This window comes from Caretta caretta, chromosome 3 (genome assembly GCF_965140235.1).
Source record: "Caretta caretta isolate rCarCar2 chromosome 3, rCarCar1.hap1, whole genome shotgun sequence".
Classification (NCBI taxonomy): domain Eukaryota; kingdom Metazoa; phylum Chordata; order Testudines; family Cheloniidae; genus Caretta; species Caretta caretta.
In genome coordinates, this window is record NC_134208.1 from 104,958,483 (window position 1) to 104,979,932 (window position 21,450).

The window sequence follows — 21,450 nt, forward strand, 5'->3', positions numbered from 1 at the left end:
TTCCTTCTTTACACTTTGCCCAGAGGAGCAGATGAAGTTATTTTGAGTCAGTATTTGCAGGGAACAAAGAATTTCCAAATAAATTTAAATTTTTAACTGAACACAATTAGTTTTGACAGAACATTTAAACAATTTATGCATCAAGAATTACATGTAGACTTATTAAACGTAAGGTATTTCTTAAAAGAATGCAACTTTTCCTTTAGAAACAGAGATGATAAAATTATCGAAGTCAATTAACAGCCCTACAGCTGAATATATTCATTTAAGCATCTGGCATCTTGGCAAACCTGACAGCTTTTCTAACAAACAAATTTTCTTTTGGCTTTTGAGACAGTTAAAATTCGTAATAGCAACACTGAATTTTTAAAGACCAGCTCAACAAATATGTTTAAATATAAAATAGAAAGACATATAAAGTCATCAACTATGAAATGTTATATACGAAGCAAGCTATCTGCTTAACAGGTCAACATACATCTGTATCAACTTACCGCCCAACATCCAGCACATGTCTCATAACCAATCATTAAAACTTGAAACGGCCACTACAAGGGTAGTGCCTCAATCATAATTCCATCAAACCCAGGAATTTGAGCTAGCAACTCATTTTTTATGCCATTTTTGCCAGGAAGACAGAAGGTTCAACTTTGCCTGTTTTTGCATCTGTATCTTTCAACAGCTATTTTACTTTTGTAACATGGATTTTGCCATTTCAAAACACATTCCAGGACCTAGTTACAATGAAAAAGAAAACATCACTGGGCATTTTCAGCTCTATATTAATAAAGAGCTGTTCAGACCAGTTGCATCACACCAATAATGAATCAAAACTTCAGTTCTTTAAAAAAAAGAAAAGTTACTAAAATCTGATCACAAAAAAGTAATTTTGAAGTGTGCAGAAAGGCTACAAGTTTTAGAAACAAAATATGGTATACACACATCAAATAACTTGGCCACAGACTGGTTGATAAACAGTTACATTTCCCAGCCAGATGTTAAACTCCACCTATCACACTTACAGAGACAGTTTAAGTCATCTATTCATTCATCAACATGCAAGAGATTTAGAAACAATGCCCCCTTCAGGCCCCAGTCCTGCACCATGTAGGTCAATGGGAGCTTTGCCACTGACTTCAATGTAGGATCAAGCTCTAAATCCCTGACATATCAAAAAGAGAACAGATACTTTGGTTTCAAATGTCAATATGTAGTCAGCTAGTAATTAGCAAAGGATTATTTTATTAAACAACCTTTGTAACTGCTCTACAAATCCTCTTTGCAAAAATACTTAGTTTGCAACCAACTCAAATTTCAGAAAAGTACTAAGCCTTGGCCCCTCTAGCTATTTATTATGTAGCACTTTTTTGGATGTTCAGCACACCAATTTAGCACATCTAAAGTATCTTAATAATGAATGCATAACTACGGTTAAATTAAAATTGGTCATCTGATCAGGTGGCTCTTAGTCTAGGAAATTTAAGAAACTCAATTCCCTCTTCTGTTGTGAAACACCAACAATTTTCATCATCAAGGTCTATTGTCTTTATTAGTTCATTAAGCAAGATGACGAAGACGACATATGTTTGGCAACAAATAAGAAGTGCTTTGCTAACAAAAAAAGTTGGTGCTCATTTCAGAAACTCTGTAAATGTCCTCACACGTCAGACAAAAGGACTGTACTCCTTCAGACAATACTGAGTCTCTGACTAATAAGCCTGCAGAGTATTTTATGCTTAATCGTGACATAGGAAATCATCCCTCTTTACTGGGATGCTTCCCAATGAACTGATTTAGCCTAATGATAATGAATGGTAATAACTGTTGCTCAATCAGAAAAGAATCAGTAAATAATTCATTTAAGAGGGATGAATTTGGACAGTGCCAAGTGGCCAAGTATGAAATTTTATGCTCCGGTGTCACATAAACTGCCAAATAAAGAAAGAAAACAAGATGAAATGTCATTACTTTTATTTTTGTATATTTATTGCACTTAGTTTTTATTCTTTTCATTCTTTAAAAAAATATGTTCTGAAGAGTGATACTGGGATGTCCCAGTCAAAGGATTCTATGGAATTTTCACATTATATAGAGTAATTTGCCAACAGAAATCACAATCACTAAACATGAGAATTAGCAACCTCAAACAAATCTAAACATTCGCCAATATACAGTTTATTAAATACAGAACATTTAAACTTGAGTGCAAAAATTCACAAATTGTCCACAGCTTATTTCACTGTATAATACAGTTTATCAAAAATATACAACATTGGTATTACTGCTATAGTTTTCTGGGACTAGCTGTGCAGTCTTTTTGGGGGTTATTTTAAGATGAGCTCTTCTCAAAAGGCAAAAAAAAATGTGAATAAATCAGTATGAAGAAACGGAGAATTGAGTTGTCTCTTTACTAGTGACATTAAGCAGGTTTATCTGTAATTGACCATTTTTCTAAATGCTGATACTGGTATTCGCTGTGGTAAACTGAGTACATACCTTTGACATGATGAACCAAAGACACAATGTGCTGAATAAATGACTCTGACGTGCTTTTGCTGGCCTGTGGCAACTTAATGTGGTCAAAGATGGATCGGAACTCTTGCTCCTTCTTGACAGAATGGACAAGCGTACTAGCAAGCAGCCTGTCTTTAGTCAAGGAAGCTGGTCTAAAATGCATCAACAAGAAAAAGAGAGACAAAAGAAACCAGTGGTTTAAATAATGTCTCGGTAAACTCTGTACGTGGGTGAGGAACTCTGGTAAACTCTGTACTGTGAATTGGGATAATTTACCTATTGGAATCATCAAGAGGTACCGGTGCCATTTTGAGCTTAACTTCAGGACGATGGGAGTCACTGGCTATCATTTTGATCCTAAGTGGGCTCTCCTCTCGGAAGGTGGATTTTTCTCTCGCATCCAGATTCTTGTGTAGAGGGGGACTGTAATCAAAGAGTTCTTTGAGCTTTTCAGACTTTACCTGCTCAGGTGACTGAGTTTCTTTCTTCACCATTATTCTCTCAGAACTTTTGTCGTCTTCCTTGTGCTTATCTTTTGTTGCACTAGGCCTTTCCACTACATAGCCAGTCTCTTTAAGTTTATAACTCTTGTCTTCTCTAAATCCATCACTCTCTCTATTGCCCTTCATTGAAATTTTAGATTTGTATTTGGTTCCTTCCTCCTCAGCATTCCGGTGAGATGCAGTAGCAAAATTTTTACCCTGATCTGCGAGGACAGATTTTCTGAACTGTCCATAATCCTCTGTCTCCTCTGTCTCCTCCCCTTCAGAGTCACTAAACTTTTGCTTCCCAGCATCCTTACCAATGAAATAATCTAAAGCTTCCTGATCCTCCCATTCCCTTTCTCCCTCTGTCCTCCCTTTTTCTGATCCTCTCTCCTTCTGGGCCTCTTTCTCCCTGGTATTACCCCTATCAAGCAGGTATACTCTAGACTCTTCATCTGTGTACCTGTGGATAGCAAAGAAGAGGATGGTAACTCTGGATTGCATTCATTCCAGTTCATTTGCATTTCACTTCTGAGTCACCTCAGTATCACAAAATCACCAACATAAAAACAAATTCCACTGAGTAGTTCAACTGTTCAGCATATACTTTTTTGCACAGCATTATTATTACATCCAGAGCCACTTATGTGCTATCCTTTGAAAAAAAATATATATGAAAATCCATTTCTATATAAATTCCTAGAAATTGACAACTGGAATTTTTAAAACTAGTGGTTTGGGGCATTTTAATTTGGTGCCCAGCTTCGAACACTTTTATGCCTGTCGTTTTGTCTGTAGGAGAATCATAGAAAGTTTAGTATTTCAGTTTGCATTTTACTCTTGAATCCTGACATTTCAGGGACAATTCTTACAACAAAAGTAAAAGGGTACCATTAAAAAAACAAAAATGAAAAACCATTTTCAAAATCTTGCTGTGCTTGTAACAGAAATCCACAACTCTATATTGGCATAAGTCATTAGTCACGGTAAGGCCTTGTCTACAGTACAAAGTTTTGTTGGCAAAAGCGGTCTTTTGCCGACAAAACAGGGGAGGCGTACACACTACAAAGCTACTTTTGGCGGCAAAATAAAACCATCTCAACAAGGGGCATAATACTTTTTGTAGCAAAGTTAAAGCAACAAAGGGACAGTGTAGACACTGCAGTTTGTTTTGTCAACATAACTAGCTTCCACCAGTATCCCACAAAGCCTGTCATGAGCGCTCTGCTCCCTGTTTTGACTTCTGCTGTTCTGCAGGCATGCGCCCCTCCCCTTTCAAAGCTCCAGGAAGTATCTGACACCTGGGTGTACTGCTCTGTTTGGGGAACAAAGAGCAAATCATTAACATGGAATGCTCCTGTTTTGCCCTGCACTAGGAACACAGGGGCAGGCAGACTGCTGCTGCAGGAGGGGTGGGGGAGAAGAATTGCTGTGCTGCTTTGACATTCCTCGGAGAGCTGCTTAGGAGGCTGCAGAACTCTTAGAAGGAATCACAGAACTGTAAGCAGGCAGAGCGGGCTGCTTCAGGAGAGACTGCTGTGCCAAGCAGAGATGGGAGGCTGTTCCCCTCCCCCTGCCTCAGGATAGGCTGTCAGCCTGCTGTCTCTCCAGCCCCAGACACACCACTCTCCTCTCCCTCCCTTCCCACCCACCCCCACTCTTCAGTTGAAAAAGCGGTGGACAATCTATTAGGATGCCCCTGGAATGATAGGATTTAGAAACCTGCATCATGTGACACTGTACCTGCCCCATGAGGAATTGAAAACCCTTCCCAAAGCACCTTGCAGCCAGTTGCACAGTGGGATAGCAACCACAGTGCACTGCTCTCTGTGTCGATGCAAGAGCTGTTAGTGTGGATGCACTCTGCCGACACAAGGAGCTAGTGTGGACATGCAACAGTGGTTTAATTAAAGCGGCATAACTTTTGCCAACAAAACTTTGTAGTGCAGAGAAGGCTTAAGACTTCAGGAATACTGTGAACAACTATGTAAACTGGCTTTTCAATCCTTGGTCTATGCTGGGAATTTACACTACCATAGCTACATCTCTCAGGGGTGTGAAAAATCCACAACCCAAGAGACGTAGCTAGGTTGACCTAACCCCTGATGTTGACAGTGCAAGGTCAACAAAATAATTCTTCCATCCACCTACCTACTACCTCCCGGGGAGATGGATTACCTACACTGAGAGGAGAACCCCTCCTGGCAGCATAAGTAGTGACCACACTGAAAATGCTACAATGGTACAACTGCAGTGCTGCTGTTGTAGCATCTTCAGTGTAGATATAGCCTCAGGGAGGTGGATTATCTTCGCTAATGGGAGAACCCCTCCCTTTGGCATAAATAGAGTGTCTACAGTGCAGCACTGCAGCTGTGCCACTGTAGCAGTTTAAGTGTAGACCTAGCCTAACTCCTTTAACATTGCTGAATGCATTTAAAAATTAATGTTTATTTCATTCAGCTCGCACTATCTCAATACAGTATTTTCATGCTAGTAGTTTCCAATATACTCACTGGCAGCAATGTATTTACTTATGGGAAAATCTGAATCCTGGTGCCTTTATAAGTACATTTATGAATAACAATTTAATTTCAGTTCCATAAACAGCATGGACAGAAGCCAGATTGCTTCATTTTTCAATCCATTTTTATAAGAAATCAGACAAAAAGTTAACAGTCCATTTTCAGTAAGATTTCTACAGCTTTATTTTTATTCAGAGTTCTAACTCTGAAATTGAACATTTGATAATCAAAAAACTCTCAAGTGTCAACTTTATAAATATATGCCTAAACATCTGATGTCAGCTGGAAAATATGTAAATACATTCTGTTTTAATGTAGTCCTTCCTCCATGTAGACATAGTTAAGTTCAACCAACCAGTCCAAGATCTGGACTCCTCATAACTCATACACAGACTTAAAACCATTTTCTGGGAGGGGGCGGAATGGACAGTTTCATTCTATGAGATATGAAAGGTCAGTCTGAACAGAATTTTCTTTTTAGCAAATAAAAATCAGAAGACACCTGGTATATACTACACCCTTCCCATTTAATGTTTTCTTATGAAGCCATTATAGATACTACTAGTGAACAGAACATATAAAAATACACTGTAAAGGAAAGGGACAACCAACTGTTCCACAAGGATACAGCTAAACCAAGAATTTAAAGTATAATAAAAAGGAAAGCTCTTCATGTGTTAAGCTTAAGCATAACTACACTGAAATTAGTAAGCAGTCAAGGCTGTTCCATGCGGCAGTTCAGGAGGCTTATAGGTTCAATAAATGAAGTTCAACAGAATAAACAGGGACATTTTAGGATTCAACAAAACTTTTACAGGTATAGTTCTTACCTTTTTAGAAACTTTCCACCCTTTGCAGTTTCCTGTTCCCCAACTTCGGGATAAAATGAGCGCATTCGAGCCTCCTCACGTGGAGCACTCTGTGAAGGGATTGTCTTTCCAGGGCTTCTCCTTGAAGGGATGTGATGCAATGGGCTGTTCTGAGAAGGACTGTAGCGACTGGAACCATTTCCAAGGGAACCAGAGCCAGACCTCTCAGGGCTATGTTGAATGGAATGTGAATGTTGAGGTGTGTTTTTAGCTGAGTGAACTGTGCTGAGCAAGGGGGCATCAGAGCAAGATGAACTCTGACTGGGTGGGGAGGCAATAGAAGGACTATGGGGTGACCTTGGACTGTTATCATATGCTGAAAGGCCAGGCCAAATGTCACCAGAAGCTGCTGATGATTTGTTAAAGTCATCAAGGGACTCAGATGGGTCATGTTCAAATGTATCTTTCTGTTCATCCTGTGATTTACTTTTTAAAGGGCTATCTTGCAAAGGAGCTCCCTCAGTTTTCTTAGCCTGCTTTTCCAGAGACCCACGTCTTTTGGAAGAGACAGGAGATTTGCTGTATGGGGATGAAGAACGAGATGAAGAGGACCTTGGAGACCTGGAAGATCTGTAAGATCGACGAGATCTGCTCCTGGACCTCTGGGAAGACACAGACCTTCGCTTTGGACTTCTGGAACGTGAACGACCCCGCCTAGGGCTTCGGGAGTGTCTTCGATTCCAGACGGGTCTGTAACCTCCACGATGATATCTACCACCTCCTCCTTGATAATACCCTCTACCTCTTCCTCTGTAACCATAGGGGCGTCTCATTCCTCTATTATTTCTGTAATCTCTGCGATAATCTCTAGAATAAACACGATCCCTACTGCGAGATCGTGAATAGGTCCTAGACCGAGACCTAGAACTAAAATTAAAAGAAAAAGTTAGTACGAGACAATTCAAAAATCCTTTAAGATAAATAAATATACTAAAACCCGATGTCAAATGCAATTTGTTGGTAATACACTAAAAGTACATGAGAAATTAACTCTATAATTCATCTTTATTGACTATGTTATGAATAAACTATCAAATAAAAAGACCAGCAGTTTGATGCTACAAATTAAGTCAATACTACAAGTTACTTGTGATTTGAAAAGCTATATGTAAGAGTGACAAGCCATCAGGAACGGGACCACACAAATGAAATACCATGTAAAGAGAAAAAAAAGTCAGGAAGCATAATTACAATTTTGTTGTACACCTTGAAGAAGTTCAAGGGTAAACTAAGTGAGGCACTAAATGATTAAAGCAACAATACTAACATCTAGTTCATCTAAGATGAATTAAAACTAAGCTGAACTCAAATAAGATGAACTAAGTTCCCAAATTCACTTTTGTTGAAGACCACATGTAAGTGGAGGAGATATTAAAGAAAAGAGCAACTAAACACCACAACATTAAATCAAATTAGCCCAAAGAACTATAAATTAAAGTACCATCAATTTACCTGTATCTCTTTTTTCTAGAATGTGATCTGGACCTTGACCTAGAAGTGGACTGAGATCTGGACTTTGATCTTGAAGAATGAGATCTAGAATTAGATCGACCCATTTTCTTCAGTGGATTGCTTCTAATCAAAAGGAAGAACAGTGAAAAAAAGTGAAAGGGAAAACATTTAGATTTCATGTAGCCCTGATTAGTGAATCTTACTGTTATATCGTGAATCAGGCTCTTAATAGAAAGAGAATAAAATATTTTTGACTAGAAAAAAAAATCTAACTATATAAAAGTAAATACCACTTTAGCGATGAAAAAGATTACATCGAAGACTGACTAGACCATCTGGATTCTTTAAAATTACCGATGCTGTCAAGCCACTACCCCAGATCTCGTGTGTCCTAACTATTTGGATGGAAGAGCTTTTGGCAGGAGGAGAAAGAGACCAGGGTGAAAAAGAATTCTCCCCTCAGCAAGCACTCAAAGATTTGATAAGGAAGGGGAGGTTTTCTGGTCAACATGTTTTTCCAGCTTTGGACAAGTGACTTGTAGTAGCAGCTTGGAAGGTGTTTTGTACCTGCAATCAAGCACTGAATGTAAACCGTAGGCCAATTTAATGCAATTTTGACAATTTCCCTTTCATCTCACTTTTAAACAAGTTGTCTTCATCCTGAGCAATTCAAAATTCTCCATGTGAAAACTTTAAAATAATTCAGAAGTGTGAAATCAGATTAAAGATTTTTTTTTAAATCTATTCACCACTGAATGGAAACGATAATTTTGCAAGGTAGCCTGTTTCTTCTTGTTTTTTCCTACCCCCCCTCCCCCAGATGTTCTGGTTTAACTTGGATTTAAACTTGGAGAGTGGTCAGTTTAGATGAGCTATTACCAGCAGGAGAGTGAGTTTGTGTGTGTATGGGGGTGGGGGGGATGTGAGAAAACCTTGATCTATGCAGGAAATAGCCCTACTTGATTATGTAAAGAGTTGTCACTTTGGATGGGCTAGCACCAGCAGGAGAGTGAATTTGTGTGGGGGGTGGAGGGTGAGAAAACCTGGATTTGTGCTGGAAATGGCCCACCTGTTGATGACTTTAGATAAGCTATTACCAGCAGGACAGTGGGGTGGGAGGAGGTATTGTTTCATATTCTCTGTGTGTATATAAAGTCTGCTGCAGTTTCCACGGTAAACATCTGATGAAGTGAGCTGTAGCTCACGAAAGCTCATGCTCAAATAAATTGGTTAGTCTCTAAGGTGCCACAAGTACTCCTTTTCTTTTTGTATGGGAGAAGTAGCATTAAAGAAAAACTACTTTCTTTCTTCAGTTCACAGTATGAGTCTGAGCTACTTCTAAGGCTTCAAACACAGATGAGAATTTGCACCAAAGCTGCCAGTTTAAGTAAAATATCTTTTTTTTTTAATCTATACAATATGTGCCTTTAAAAAAATATTACTAACCGCTGGAAGCACAAAAGCAAGCTATGCACCCAAAACTTACAGCTCTCTCCAGAGCTGCACAACCTGATATGTGCTGACCCTTAAAAAAAAGACATGAAGAAACACCCAGCATTCTGTTTAAGAGAAAGAATAATTTTGAGCTGTGTGTATTACCCTTCATTCATGTGGACTAAAGCTACATAGCCTCAATCACATTTCCTCCAATCAAGAATATTTTTTAAGATTCATTTTTTAAAATTTTCTTACAATATGAAAATTGTTATGGGCTTTAAGTTTCTTAAGACTACAGCAACTAACTGAATAAAGATACCTAGGGTATAACTAAACAATTTGCAACTGACTATTAGCTGTGTAAATTAACGATCCTGGCTAGATATAATCTTAAAAAAACATCAGCCATAGGGGAAAAAACCCACACACAACTTAGTTCTTTCCGGTTTAGCATTTCAAATTTCCTTATGTTCTGTTAAAAACAGAATAACTTTGTTTCAATATCATTTTCCTTTGAACATAACTCAACTTGAACTGTATTCATTTGAGAGAAAGCGTCAGCTGAGTGCTGACTTGAATTGAAACTCCTGGCAAGTAGTTTGGAGCTTCTGGTTTTCAGTGCCTCAGAGTCCAAAATCAGCAGTGCTAACAATGATTTAAAATAAGTTAAAGCAAAGGGATAAAATGTATCGATACTGACACTTTATATAACCCTTTTGTAAAAGCCTAAAGCTAACCTTTATCTATTATTGGCAATACAAGTCCAATAAAACAAGGATATTCTGTCATGCACCTATGTATATTTTTCAGATGTTGGAGTCAGTCACACACCCATTTATATATAGATATATAAAAATAAAAGACAAAAACTTCGTGAACTTTATGCACAGTAGCAACTTTGTTATACATCCTGCTTGCTCTCCACAAGGATCTTTACCAATTAAAGAAACCTAAGCACATAACAGTATAAAAGTGAACTGTTATGAGTGTGTGTATATATACATACACACACAAAAACACTCAGTTTATGACAGGTTTCAGAGTAGCAGCCATGTTAGTCTGTATCCACAAAAAGAAAAGGAGTACTTGTGGCACCTTAGAGACTAACAAATTTATTTAAGCATAAGCTAAAAGTACATGTGCTCAAATAAATTTGTTAGTCTTTAAGGTACCACAAGTACTCCTTTTCTTTTTACTCAGTTTATGCAATCTCTTACATTTTACTGAGACATTTTACACATGTATATTTAAAAGATTATGAACTATAAGCATATTTAAATGTATACGTACCTTCCCTTAATATTTAATTTTCTACTCTAATGCTGTGTGTGTGAGTACATATATATAAAAACCAGCAACTTTAAAGTTCACAGCTTCTTGTTAGTTAACAGAAAAACCAAAAACATGGTCAATGTAGAGTTTAGCAGCTCCACAGGGGTTCTGATTTCCATTTCCTTACACTGCACTACAGAGCTCTGGAGCTTCTTAGGTTTGTTCAAGTCTGCAGCTCCCCCTGCCTTGAACTGCTCTAAAGAGAGTAGGCACAATCCACAGGGTATTCCATTTCTATTCTATTAGCCCAGTATACACTTTATGCAATGCAAGCTCTTAACATTTTTTTAAAAATTGGCATGTAACACTATGTAAGTTTGAAGTTTTCCAATCAAGTGTTTTTTAAGCTAACTGGACTCAAACATATTGCATGCTTTCAGAAGCATCCATAACAAAACTTTCATGCCACATTAGAATTTTTTTTAAATTATAAGGCGAGTGAACATGAGGCTATCACGGTTCCACTATAAATAAAGAACTGCTATTAAGTGGCTCTACATTCAGGATAACTTTGTGATTTAAAAACAGGTTGATGAGTTTTCTTTGTAATTTGCAGAAAAACACCCAATTACCATTCTGAAATAAATCCAAGGCTACAAAACAATTGTGCATAGAACTAGATAAAACACAAACTTGCAAAAGCCAGAACGTTAGTCTTTTAACTCCAAAAAGGCAGTCCTCTATTACTTGAGCTTCGGGAAAATGTGTTTACCCAGATGAAATGTAGGTCTCATATGTTCTCTCTAAGCTACTGCCAGCCATCTATGATTAAACTACTCATACATAGGCCTGGTCTACACTTAAAAATTACATCGACCTAGCTACATCACTCAAGGCTGTGAAAAATTTCACACTCTGTGCAATGTAGTTAGGACGACCTATCATCCACTGTAGATGCAGCTAGATCAACACAATACTTCCTTTGACTTAGCTACTACCTCTTGGTGAGGTGATTTCACTACATCGATTAAAAAAAACATTTTCTCAATGTAGGAAGTGTCTACACTGCAGCAGCATAGCCGCAGTATAGCAGCTATGCCACTGTAGCACTTATAGCCATACTCTAACGCTGTTAATTATTTTTTTAATCAAACTGCTTAATTGCAACCAATTTTCTTCAATACTATAGTTAAATCTCACTGAAAATTCTTTCACAGGCTACACGGAAAGTTACATAGTAATACATTTTATGACCAGATTTACTAATTTTCTTCAAAGTTTACAGAAAAAATCTCCTTAGTTTTCTGGTAAGCCTAGCAATTTTCAAGTCAAATCAATTTTTCCAGCCCAACTAATAAGAGATTAAAAATAGAATTCATAATAGAATGTGATTGCATCCTTAAAATGGAAATAATCTGTTCATAAATTTTCACTGTGACTATTTAGCATTATTGATTATACATTTACAAACTACATTCTAGGACTAGGCATATTCTCAACTGGACATCACACACACAGAACATTTTACTAGATGCAAAACATATTGAATACTGAAATTTTAGAACTAAACATTTTAGCCATACATTCACAAATACTGTAGTCTCTGGAGGATTAAACCATTCAATTTACAGGTTTTAAATAGCCAGGTTCAGATCAGACTAGAAATATAAAAGTGACAGAAATAAACCAAATGTTAATCTTACCTTAGGCCTCTAGATGTTAATCAATGAAGTGATTTTAAAATTCTGAAAATGTGCTCTCAGAAATATTAATTCCTGTAAAACAAAAATGATTTTGAATGATATGCTTATTCAGTTTCCTAAAAAGTTTTATGTGAATGAGGCACAATTTTGTTCAGAAAGGTTTGTTTAACATAATATGTGTTCAAAAATATCTCTGAGGAAAATGCTATGTATACAGGGTCTAACTGGAATCCTCTTTTTAAATGACATCAATGAAAACTTTATAAGGAGGTCTCTATGCAACACCTAATAAGACTATTAGACATATATATGGCTATATTAGATATGTATGGATACAGAAATGTCCAAAAACATGTACAGGCATTTAAATCCCTAATATTTTCTCATAAAGTTTTCTTTTATAGTCTTATGGGAGCATAAAAGATATGGACAGTAATTAATCTGCTACCCACCATGTTTCATTGTCTAAAGAATTTTGTTTTTACACAGACGGAATCAGAATGTCAAAGAGCATATTAGGAAAACACTGCACCAGAATTCAGCATTCCATGATCTGTACAAAGCGTCCAGCACAGAAAAATTCTACACAAAGATTTGGGTTTGTAGAAACAGAATCACGTTTTAGTCAGTATCTGGCATCTCAGAGTAAATGAACTTGGTCTCAATTTAGGTATTTTTACAACCCACAGCACCAAGGTATCTCAGTACCTTACAGCTATATGTAAATTAAGGGCTCACTCCTACTCCCACTCAACTAAATAGGAATTTTTCCACAGGACTTCAACGTTAAGTAGGATTGATGCATAAATGCTTCTGCATCCCAACATTATTTAATAATTTGGAAAAAAGGCACACAAATCAGTGTCTACACATGGACCTATTCAGATACAGCTGTTTTCCAAAAGTAGTTAGACACTTCTTGCAAAAGTCAGATTCTGACTAACTCCATGTGCAGGCAAGCCTGTAGAAGAGTTACACGTTCTGTTTTCGCTATGATATATGAAATTACACACACCCATTTGTTGCTTTTGGACACAATAAAGTGAAAAGATTTGATGATGATGCATTTGCTACTTTCTCAATGGACAGAGATTATACCTCAGGGATTCTAAAACTGGGAGTCACAACCCCTCAGGGGGGTCGTAAGATTATTACATGTGGGTCACGAGCTGTCAGCCTCCACCCCCAAACTCTGCTTTGCCTCCAGCATTTATAATAGTGTTAAATATTTTAAAATGTGTTTTTAATTTATAAAGGGGGTTGCAAAAGGGGTCACCAATACAAAAGTTTGAGAACCACTGTACCTCAACTTGCAACTGTGTGTATATTTTCAGATTTTTCAACATTGTGAGATTACTCTTGCATACACACGTTTTCAGAGCTATCTGACGGTTAATACTCCTGGAGGATGCTGTGCCACTGCATACATACAGAATTCATGTCCCCGCAGATTTTTTTTCTCCACAGAAAATACCTTGTCAGATAGGAACTGCAATTATGCCCTTTGCCACCAGGGGCTGCTGTGGCACCAGAACAGAGGGCAGCTGGCTCACCACAGCAGCCAAAGAGTCAAGTGGCACCTTAAAGACTAACCGATCTGTTAGTCTTTAAGGTGCCACCGGACTCCTTGTTGTTTTTGTGGAAACAGACTAACCCGGCTACCCCGGATACATAGCAGTCAGCAGCTGATAGGGAGAGAGCAGAGGCTGCTTTTTTCACAGCAACATGTCTGCAGGGCCAGGTGAGCGGGGATGGACAGAGCAGGGGGGTCACAAAGACTGGGATTCAGAAGGGCTGGGGCGGGGAACAGACTGGAGCAGGGACTGAAAGGAGTGGGGGGTGCATGGCCACATGAGAATGGGGGGACAGTGGGAGAGCTTAGTGGGGATGCATGGACACATGGGGACAGGGGGAGACAGTGCATGGGGACAGGGGTGCAGGGACCCATGAGGATGGGGGGGAGGAGGGATGCAGAGACACATAGGAACAGGGGCAGATGTGCCTGACTGAAGGGGAGAGGCTAGGGGTCAGCCAGGGTCTGCATGGGGAAGGCTCCCCAACAATCCATGCCCCCCCCCCCCCAAAATCTGTTCCATACTTCTCCCATCCACACCCAACAACACTCCAGGCTCACACCCAGGCTCCTTCCCAGCAATTACTTCCCTCTCCCTCGGCTCCTCCGTTACCAGACTCCCACCAAGCTTTTGCACTGCTTCTGAGGGGTATGCGAAATACGTTTCTGTATTCTAGTGTTAATATGCCTAGTAAGGAATCTTTTAGTCAAAAACATTTCCTAAATCTTTTTTGTTAATTGTATTGTTTCAGATATACTTGTTGACAGGTATTCTGAAATAAATTACCAAAATAATTGAAAGTGGAGTATTTATAGTGTCATTTTGACAAATAAATGATGTAGAATTTTTAAATATTGTATGCAGAATTCTCCATTTCTTGTGCAGAATTCCCCCAGGAGTAAAATGAAAATGATTGTCTCTATGCTGTACAGACAAAACATGTCCATCTAAGAAATACTGAGATATGGAAATTAAAGTGAGACAGTGAAATAATAAAATTGATTTTCTCCAGAACTATTTGATTTGAATCATTATTCCCTTAGAGAGAAATGAGAAGATATTTCAAAAATATTTGTACATTTAAGTTAATAGATGTCATGTTGGTAGTAACAAGATTTCTTTATTCTGCCAGCAATCAATACACTACAGACATTATTGCACACAAGTAGAAATATAAAGAGAAGCCTATGTTTATTTAACATGCAATTACGAGTCATCACCATAACGTTTCGAGGAATCCTGCCAGCACATAAATTACATCCGATGGTAATGTAGGTATTTTAAGCAGCAAATCTCACACAATAATTTTGAGCTGGTGGTGGTCTGAACTGTGTGTTTATTTTTCAGAGCAATCACTACCATCCTCTTAGAACAGTGATTTTCAACCTTTCTTCATGTGCAGAGCCCTAAAAAATTTCAAATGGAGCTGCAGATCCTTTGGAAATCTTAGGCCATCTGGTAGACCCCAAGTTGAAAACTACTGCCTTAAAACATAAAAACAGCCACTTTATGCAATGCCAAGGAAGGCTCTGTTTCATGCTCCCCCTGCTCTTTCTATAGTAGAAAGTAACTACTCCTTTAAAGAAGGAAGAGTTGGGCTAAAAGTTTTGCTTCTAAATCTCCAATCGGCTATCAGAGTTGTACTGACTTCACAAATGCTGCTGGTGCATTAAGTAAACAAGAACCTAATTGCTGCTCCATTAGAAGGAAGGCGAGTGTTTACCGAGTGAACAAAGACTAAGGACATGACTGAAACCTCCCTTTTCAGCTTGGGCGCTCCCTGCATTTGTGGCACCCGCGCTTAAGAGCGCAGGTGCCCCGGCTCGGGTCGCTCTTTCACAAAGCGGAGGAAACAGAAAAATGCAAGTTTTAAAAAGGAAAAGGGGACTATAAAGGCGCCGAGCGCGGAGCAGCCTCCCCCCGCGGCAGTGCCCGCCTGGCAGGGCTGAACGGCTTCCCCGCCCGCTCACAGCGCTGCTCCCGCTGAACTGGGCACGGCTCCGGCAGGCGCCGGCGAAGAGCACGGGGCTTGCCAGGTGATAACGCCCCCGCCACCCGCTCCCCTGCGCTTCCCGCCGGGCCTGGCGCAGGCCACCGGCCCACTGCTGGAGGCGGGGCGGCCCCTCGCCAAAGGCACCGCAGCTCCAGGAGCCCGCGGCAGCCCCGGGCCGCGCGCGCGCTCCCCGTGGGGGGAGGGTCTGGCGCCCCCGTAGTTTCTCCCCGCCGCTCCCCGCGGCCTGGCCGCGCGGAGCGGAAACACAAACCCGCCAGACACTGCGCGAGGCCGCCAGCGCGTTGGCGGGTCCTCGCGGCTCCCAGTTCCCTCCGTTCCCTCCCTGCCGCCTGCGTAGCCGAGCCCGCCCTCTGCCCTCACCTGGCGGGCGGCGCTCCCAGCTGCCCCGCTCCCTTATCGCAGCTCGGCGGCCATTTCCCGTCGCCGTGAGGAAGAGACTGGGAGGGAAAACCATAGAGAAAAGAGAGAGGAGGACTACGGCAGCGCGAGACTAGGACACGTCACTTCCGCTCTGAGCTCCGTAAAGTCGCGCACTCATAAGCACTGCTGTGTTGGCGTCGAGTCTCTGCCCACAGCAAAGATGGAGGCCGCTGCTTCCGGATTAATCAGGTGACGGTAAACTCAGTCACATGACACCCGGGAGCCTGCGTTCGTATCCTAAGAAAGTGAGCGACCAGAAAGGAATGGGCCCGGGTTCCGCCCCACGCGGAGCGACCTGCACCGAGGCCCCCAGAACGGGCCGCGCTCCCTCCATGGCACCTCCTAGCTGAGTGTAATCGCGGGGGAAGGACTCCTCCTGCAGCACCCTGTCTCCCTCCCGCGTAGGGTGACCTGCAGGGGGAAGGGCCCCCACCCCTAGGAGAGTTAGTTACCTGTAGGGGAAAGGTTGCGCCCATCCACAGGAAGCTGTGCAAAGGTGCGCTCTCTCGCTCTGTGTAAAGCTGAGCAGAGCCAGATAGGAGCACTCTCTGATCCGATCAGTCTTTTCTACAGGACGGAACGAGATCTCTTAACAACGGCGCTTTACTGCAGTAGCTTTTGCAGCAGATGTTTGCATATTGCTTTGTTGCAGTACAGCAATATGATATGTGAGAAGAGGGAGCAGGAGGGAATTCACCTTAAGGGTTGCAGCACTGCCACTGCAACAAACATGAACTGGGGCTGCTCATTGTGATACTTGAATGTAGGTAGTGCATTCATATGCCACAAAGTTGAGTACATAATAAAATAACACTAATTTGATGGGTTTTTACTTTTCCCCTTACTTCTGATCTTTGATTCCTCTCCACAGGAAAAAGTTCCCTCACCCTTTTTTCTGCACTAACTCAGGCCATTAGAAAGAATCTTCTGTCTTCGCTCTATGGCCTTCTTACAGGTTCTGTTTTAAATGGATTCCATCATCATGGTCTCATCTAAGTTCTTGGTGCACAGAAGAACAGTTGTTCAGACTGAAGGAATATTCTATCTCAGGGGTTCTCAAACTGGGGGTTGGGACCCCTCAGGGGGTTGTGAGGTTATTACATGAGGGGTTGCGAGCTGTCAGCCTCCACCCCAAACCCCACTTTGCCTACAGCATTTATAATGGTGTTAAATATATTTTAAAATGTTTTTAATTTATAAGGGGGTTGCACTCAGAGGCTTGCTATGTGAAAGGGGTCACCAGTACAAAAGTTTGAGAACCACTGTTTTATGTGTTAGCTGAGTTCCTTCACATATTCACATTTCTAAAGCTGAAAGGTGAGTTTCTGAGGATCTATGGTCAAGACCCTTCTGAGGTCTAAGAGCAGTGTTGGCATGGCATGGTGCATTGCAACATTACAATGTGATGATGTAGTCCCACTCCCAAAGAGATTTCAGGACACAGGGATTGAGTTTTTCTCATTGATACCAGTGTAAAGTTGGAGCAACTCCATTGAAATCAGTGGAGTTACTCCAAGTTTACTCCATCATAAGTGATAGCAAAATTTGAATCTGAGCTGTGTTAAGGTTTAGCTCTTCTGTACAAAAGCCTGAGATTAACCCTTCCAGCTATCAGAGTAGCAGCTGTGTTAGTCTATATCTGCAAAAAGGAAAGGATTACTCATGGCACCTTAGAGACTAACAAATGTATTTGAGCATAAGCTTTCATGAGCTACAGCTCACTTCATTGGATACATTCAGTGGAAAATACAGTGGGGAGATTTATATACACAGAGAACATGAAACAATGGGTGTTACCATACACACTGTAATGAGAGTGATCAGGTAAGGTGAGCTATTACCCGGGGGGGGTACCTTTTGTAGTGATAATCAAGGTGGGCCATTTCCAGCATTTGACAAGAATGTCTGAGGAACAGTGGGGGAGGGGGAATAAATATGGGGAAATAGTTTTACTTTGTGTAATGACACATCCACTCCCAGTCTTCATTCAAGCCTAAGTTAATTGTATCCAGTTTTCAAATTCATTCCAATTCAGCAGTCTATCGTTGGAGTCTGTTTTTGAAGTTTTTTTGTTGAAGAATTGCCACTTTTAGGTCTGTAATTGAGTGACCAAAGAGATTGAAGTGTTCTCCGACTGGTTGTTCTTCCAGCTATGTCATTTCACGTTATGATTGTGTTTAGTCTCACAAACCTAGTAGTATTAGGCTGTGTCAATCTATGGATTGGACAAATTATAGGGAAAGAAATAAAGATGATGATTCAGTAGATGGCACTCTTTCATCTAAGTCAGCTCTCAGTGAATACCTCGTCCTGCTTCTAGTGGAAACTATGCAGGTAGAGGATCTTGTCTCTTTTATTTTATTTATATATATATATAAATATATATATATGGAATTAAAGAGCTGTTGGCACTTTCACAGAATAGATATATTAGCCCTGTTATTCTGGTTGGGTTTGGGTAAGTACATTCTACTTCCCTAAATTCCCCCCTTCCCAAGATACACAAACCAGAGAACCCAGGCAGACCCCTCATGTCTGAAGAAATGTCAGGAAACCATCCTCAATCCACTCACCACACAAAGGACCAGCTTTCTCCAAAGCACTACTGACTTCCTCCAGAAACTCCACAACCTCCCCTACAGAAGACCATCTTTGCCACCATGGATGTCACCTCCCTATACACCGTCACTCACCATGTTGGCATTGCTGCCTGCCTCAAATACCTATAAGGTAATGTACAGTGTTCAGAAATCCACCCAAAATCATTGCCAAACTCATCCATTTCATCCTCACCCACAACTTCACATTTAACAACAAACATTTTGTCCAAACCATGGAAACAGCCATAGTTACTAGGATCGCTCCCCAATATGCCAGCCTCTTCATGGGCCACCTCAGGGAAGAATTTCTGAAAAAATGCACCACAAAACCAGTGATAGACCTGAGATACATCAATTATGTTTTCATCCCTAGGTCAAACAACCTAAACTCCCTCATAGATTTCCACCACAACTTCAACCACCACCACCCATCCATCAAACTCTCTCACCGCATCAACTTCCTGGACACCACAATTAGCTTCAACAATGGAATCCTACAAAAGACTACAGTAACTCCTTGCTTAATGTTGTAGTTACGTTCTTGAAAAATGTGACTTTAAGCATAATGATGTTAAGCAAATCCAATTTCCCCATAAGAAGTAATGTAAAAGGGGGAGTTAGGTTCCAGAGAATTTTTTTTGCCAGACAAAAGACATTATATACATATACAGTATAAGTTTTAAACAATTTTAAACAAACAATTTAATACTGTACTCAGCAATGATGACTGTGAAGCTTGGTTGAGGTGGTGGAGTCAGAGGATGAAAGAGGATGGATCGTCCAGCTGCTCCTCTTGCTGTTCTTTCCAAAGTGCTGGGGATGCTCAACCCCCAGCTCTGCCCCAGGCCCGCCCCCACTCCACCCCTTCCCCCAAGACCCTGCCTCGCCTCTTCCTGCCCCTGTTCCACCTCCTCCTCCCGAGTGCACCACATCCTTGCTCCTCTCCCCCAGCCTCCTGAATGCCACGAAACAGCTGATTGCTGCAGGTGGGAGGCGCGGGGGGCAGTGCGCTACGTCCTCCCTCCTCCCCCACCCCCCAGAACTTCCCCCCCTGCCCCTCCCAAGAGCCTCGTGAACACTACAAAACAGCTGATTGCTGCGGGCGGGAGGCATGGGGAGGGAAGGAGGGAGGACCTGCTGATCCACAGGGCCACCGGCGAGCAGGAGGTGCTGGGGGGGGGGGGTGGAGAGGAGCTGATAGGGGGGCTGCCGGCCCACCCTAGTTCGAAGTCCCCAAGGCTAAACAACATTATAAGTAAACATTGTGCATCTTTAAATGAGTATGTTCTCCAATAGATCAGTGACATAACAACAAAACAACGTTAACCCGGACGACTTTAAGTGAAGAGTTACTGTATATACAAGCTCGCCCTTACCTCCACAGATCCCTCCCAGACACACCAAAAAATCTGTTGTTATCTGCAGCCAGGTCTTCAGAAACCACAGAATTTCCTCCAAAGAGAAAGTCCGGGATACACACCTAAACACAGTTAAAATTGCCTTTACTAAACAAGGACACTTCATAAAAAAAGTAGATTTCACCATGGAATGAGCAACCCAAATACCCTGGAGAATCTGCTTCAATACAGGGAAAGAAACAAAACAAAAAACCTCTGAGCCCACACTGGAATCCATACAAGGCATCTTAAAACAATTACAGCCCATATTTGATGGGGACCCAACCTGAAAGAAATCTTTCCTGAACACTCTCTTCTGGCCTAAACAACAGCAACCTTGCCAAGCTCATCATCAGAAGCAAGCTCCCACAGACCAGGACCCACCAACTCAAACCGGCATCAGACCCTGCCAGAACAATGGATGCAAAACCTGCAGACATATCTCCATTGCTGTGATGATCAGCACCAGCCACAGCACACCTTTTAAGATTCATGGGTCCCACATATGCCTGTCACAATATCATGTACCTCATCCAGTGCATCCAATGCCCCAATAACAACTATTTGAGTGAAATCAGACAATCACTACGCTTTCGAATGAACTCTCACAGAAAATGATAAAACACCAAAAAAAAAAAAAACCAACATATCACCCATGGGTGAACATTTCTCACAAAGTGATCACTTCATATTTGCACTTTCAATAGTCATCTTCAAAGAAATCCTCATAACACCTTCAAATGGTGAGTCTGGGAACTTAAATTCATAACTTTGCTATACTCCAATCACCATTGACTTAATAGGGACTCTTGTTTTATGGCTCATTACAATTTGTAATGCATCAGACTGCCTGCTACCCTTAATTGCCCACTTCAACCCCCTTATGCATAACAATCCAATCTGTAATTATCCACTTCTTTTCAGCTGGCCTCCTACAACATGTATTACCCGTTATGCTTAACAATCTGTGTCCCAACTTGTATTTAGGTCAGACACCCTGATTTCCTTCCCCAGACCTGAAGAAGAACTCTGTGTAGCTCAAAAGCTTGTACCTTCCACAAGCAGAAGTTGGTCCAATAAAAGATATGACCTCACCTACCTTATCTCTCTGTAAACCACTTTGAAATCTTCAGATGGAAGGTGTTATAGAAAAGCAAATATTAATTAATACATTATTGTCTCTCTTTAAAA

General features: G+C 40.9%; 1 protein-coding gene across 7 annotated transcripts in view; it reads right to left on the reverse strand.

Annotated features, from left to right (window-relative positions):
- BCLAF1 (BCL2 associated transcription factor 1) overlaps positions 1–16,846 on the reverse strand; it is a 34,598-nt gene extending 17,752 nt beyond the window's left edge. For 4 of the 7 annotated variants that reach the window (XR_007355811.2, XR_007355810.2, XM_048844452.2 and 1 more), the window contains exons 1-6: positions 16,203–16,346; positions 12,255–12,326; positions 7,843–7,965; positions 6,352–7,257; positions 2,791–3,462; positions 2,497–2,666 (exon numbers count right to left, since the gene is read on the reverse strand). Coding sequence is in view for 4 of the 7 variants with exons in the window: in XM_048844452.2 (XP_048700409.1) it covers positions 2,497–2,666; positions 2,791–3,462; positions 6,352–7,257; positions 7,843–7,946 (1,852 nt within the window). In the remaining 3 variants the exon portion in view is untranslated. Of the gene's footprint in view, positions 1–2,496; positions 2,667–2,790; positions 3,463–6,351; positions 7,258–7,842; positions 7,966–12,254; positions 12,327–16,202; positions 16,348–16,714 lie in introns of those variants that run through there. The other 3 variants (XR_012667674.1, XM_048844449.2, XM_048844454.2) reach the window with 3 other exon arrangements.
- Positions 16,847–21,450: the final 4,604 nt, after the last annotated feature.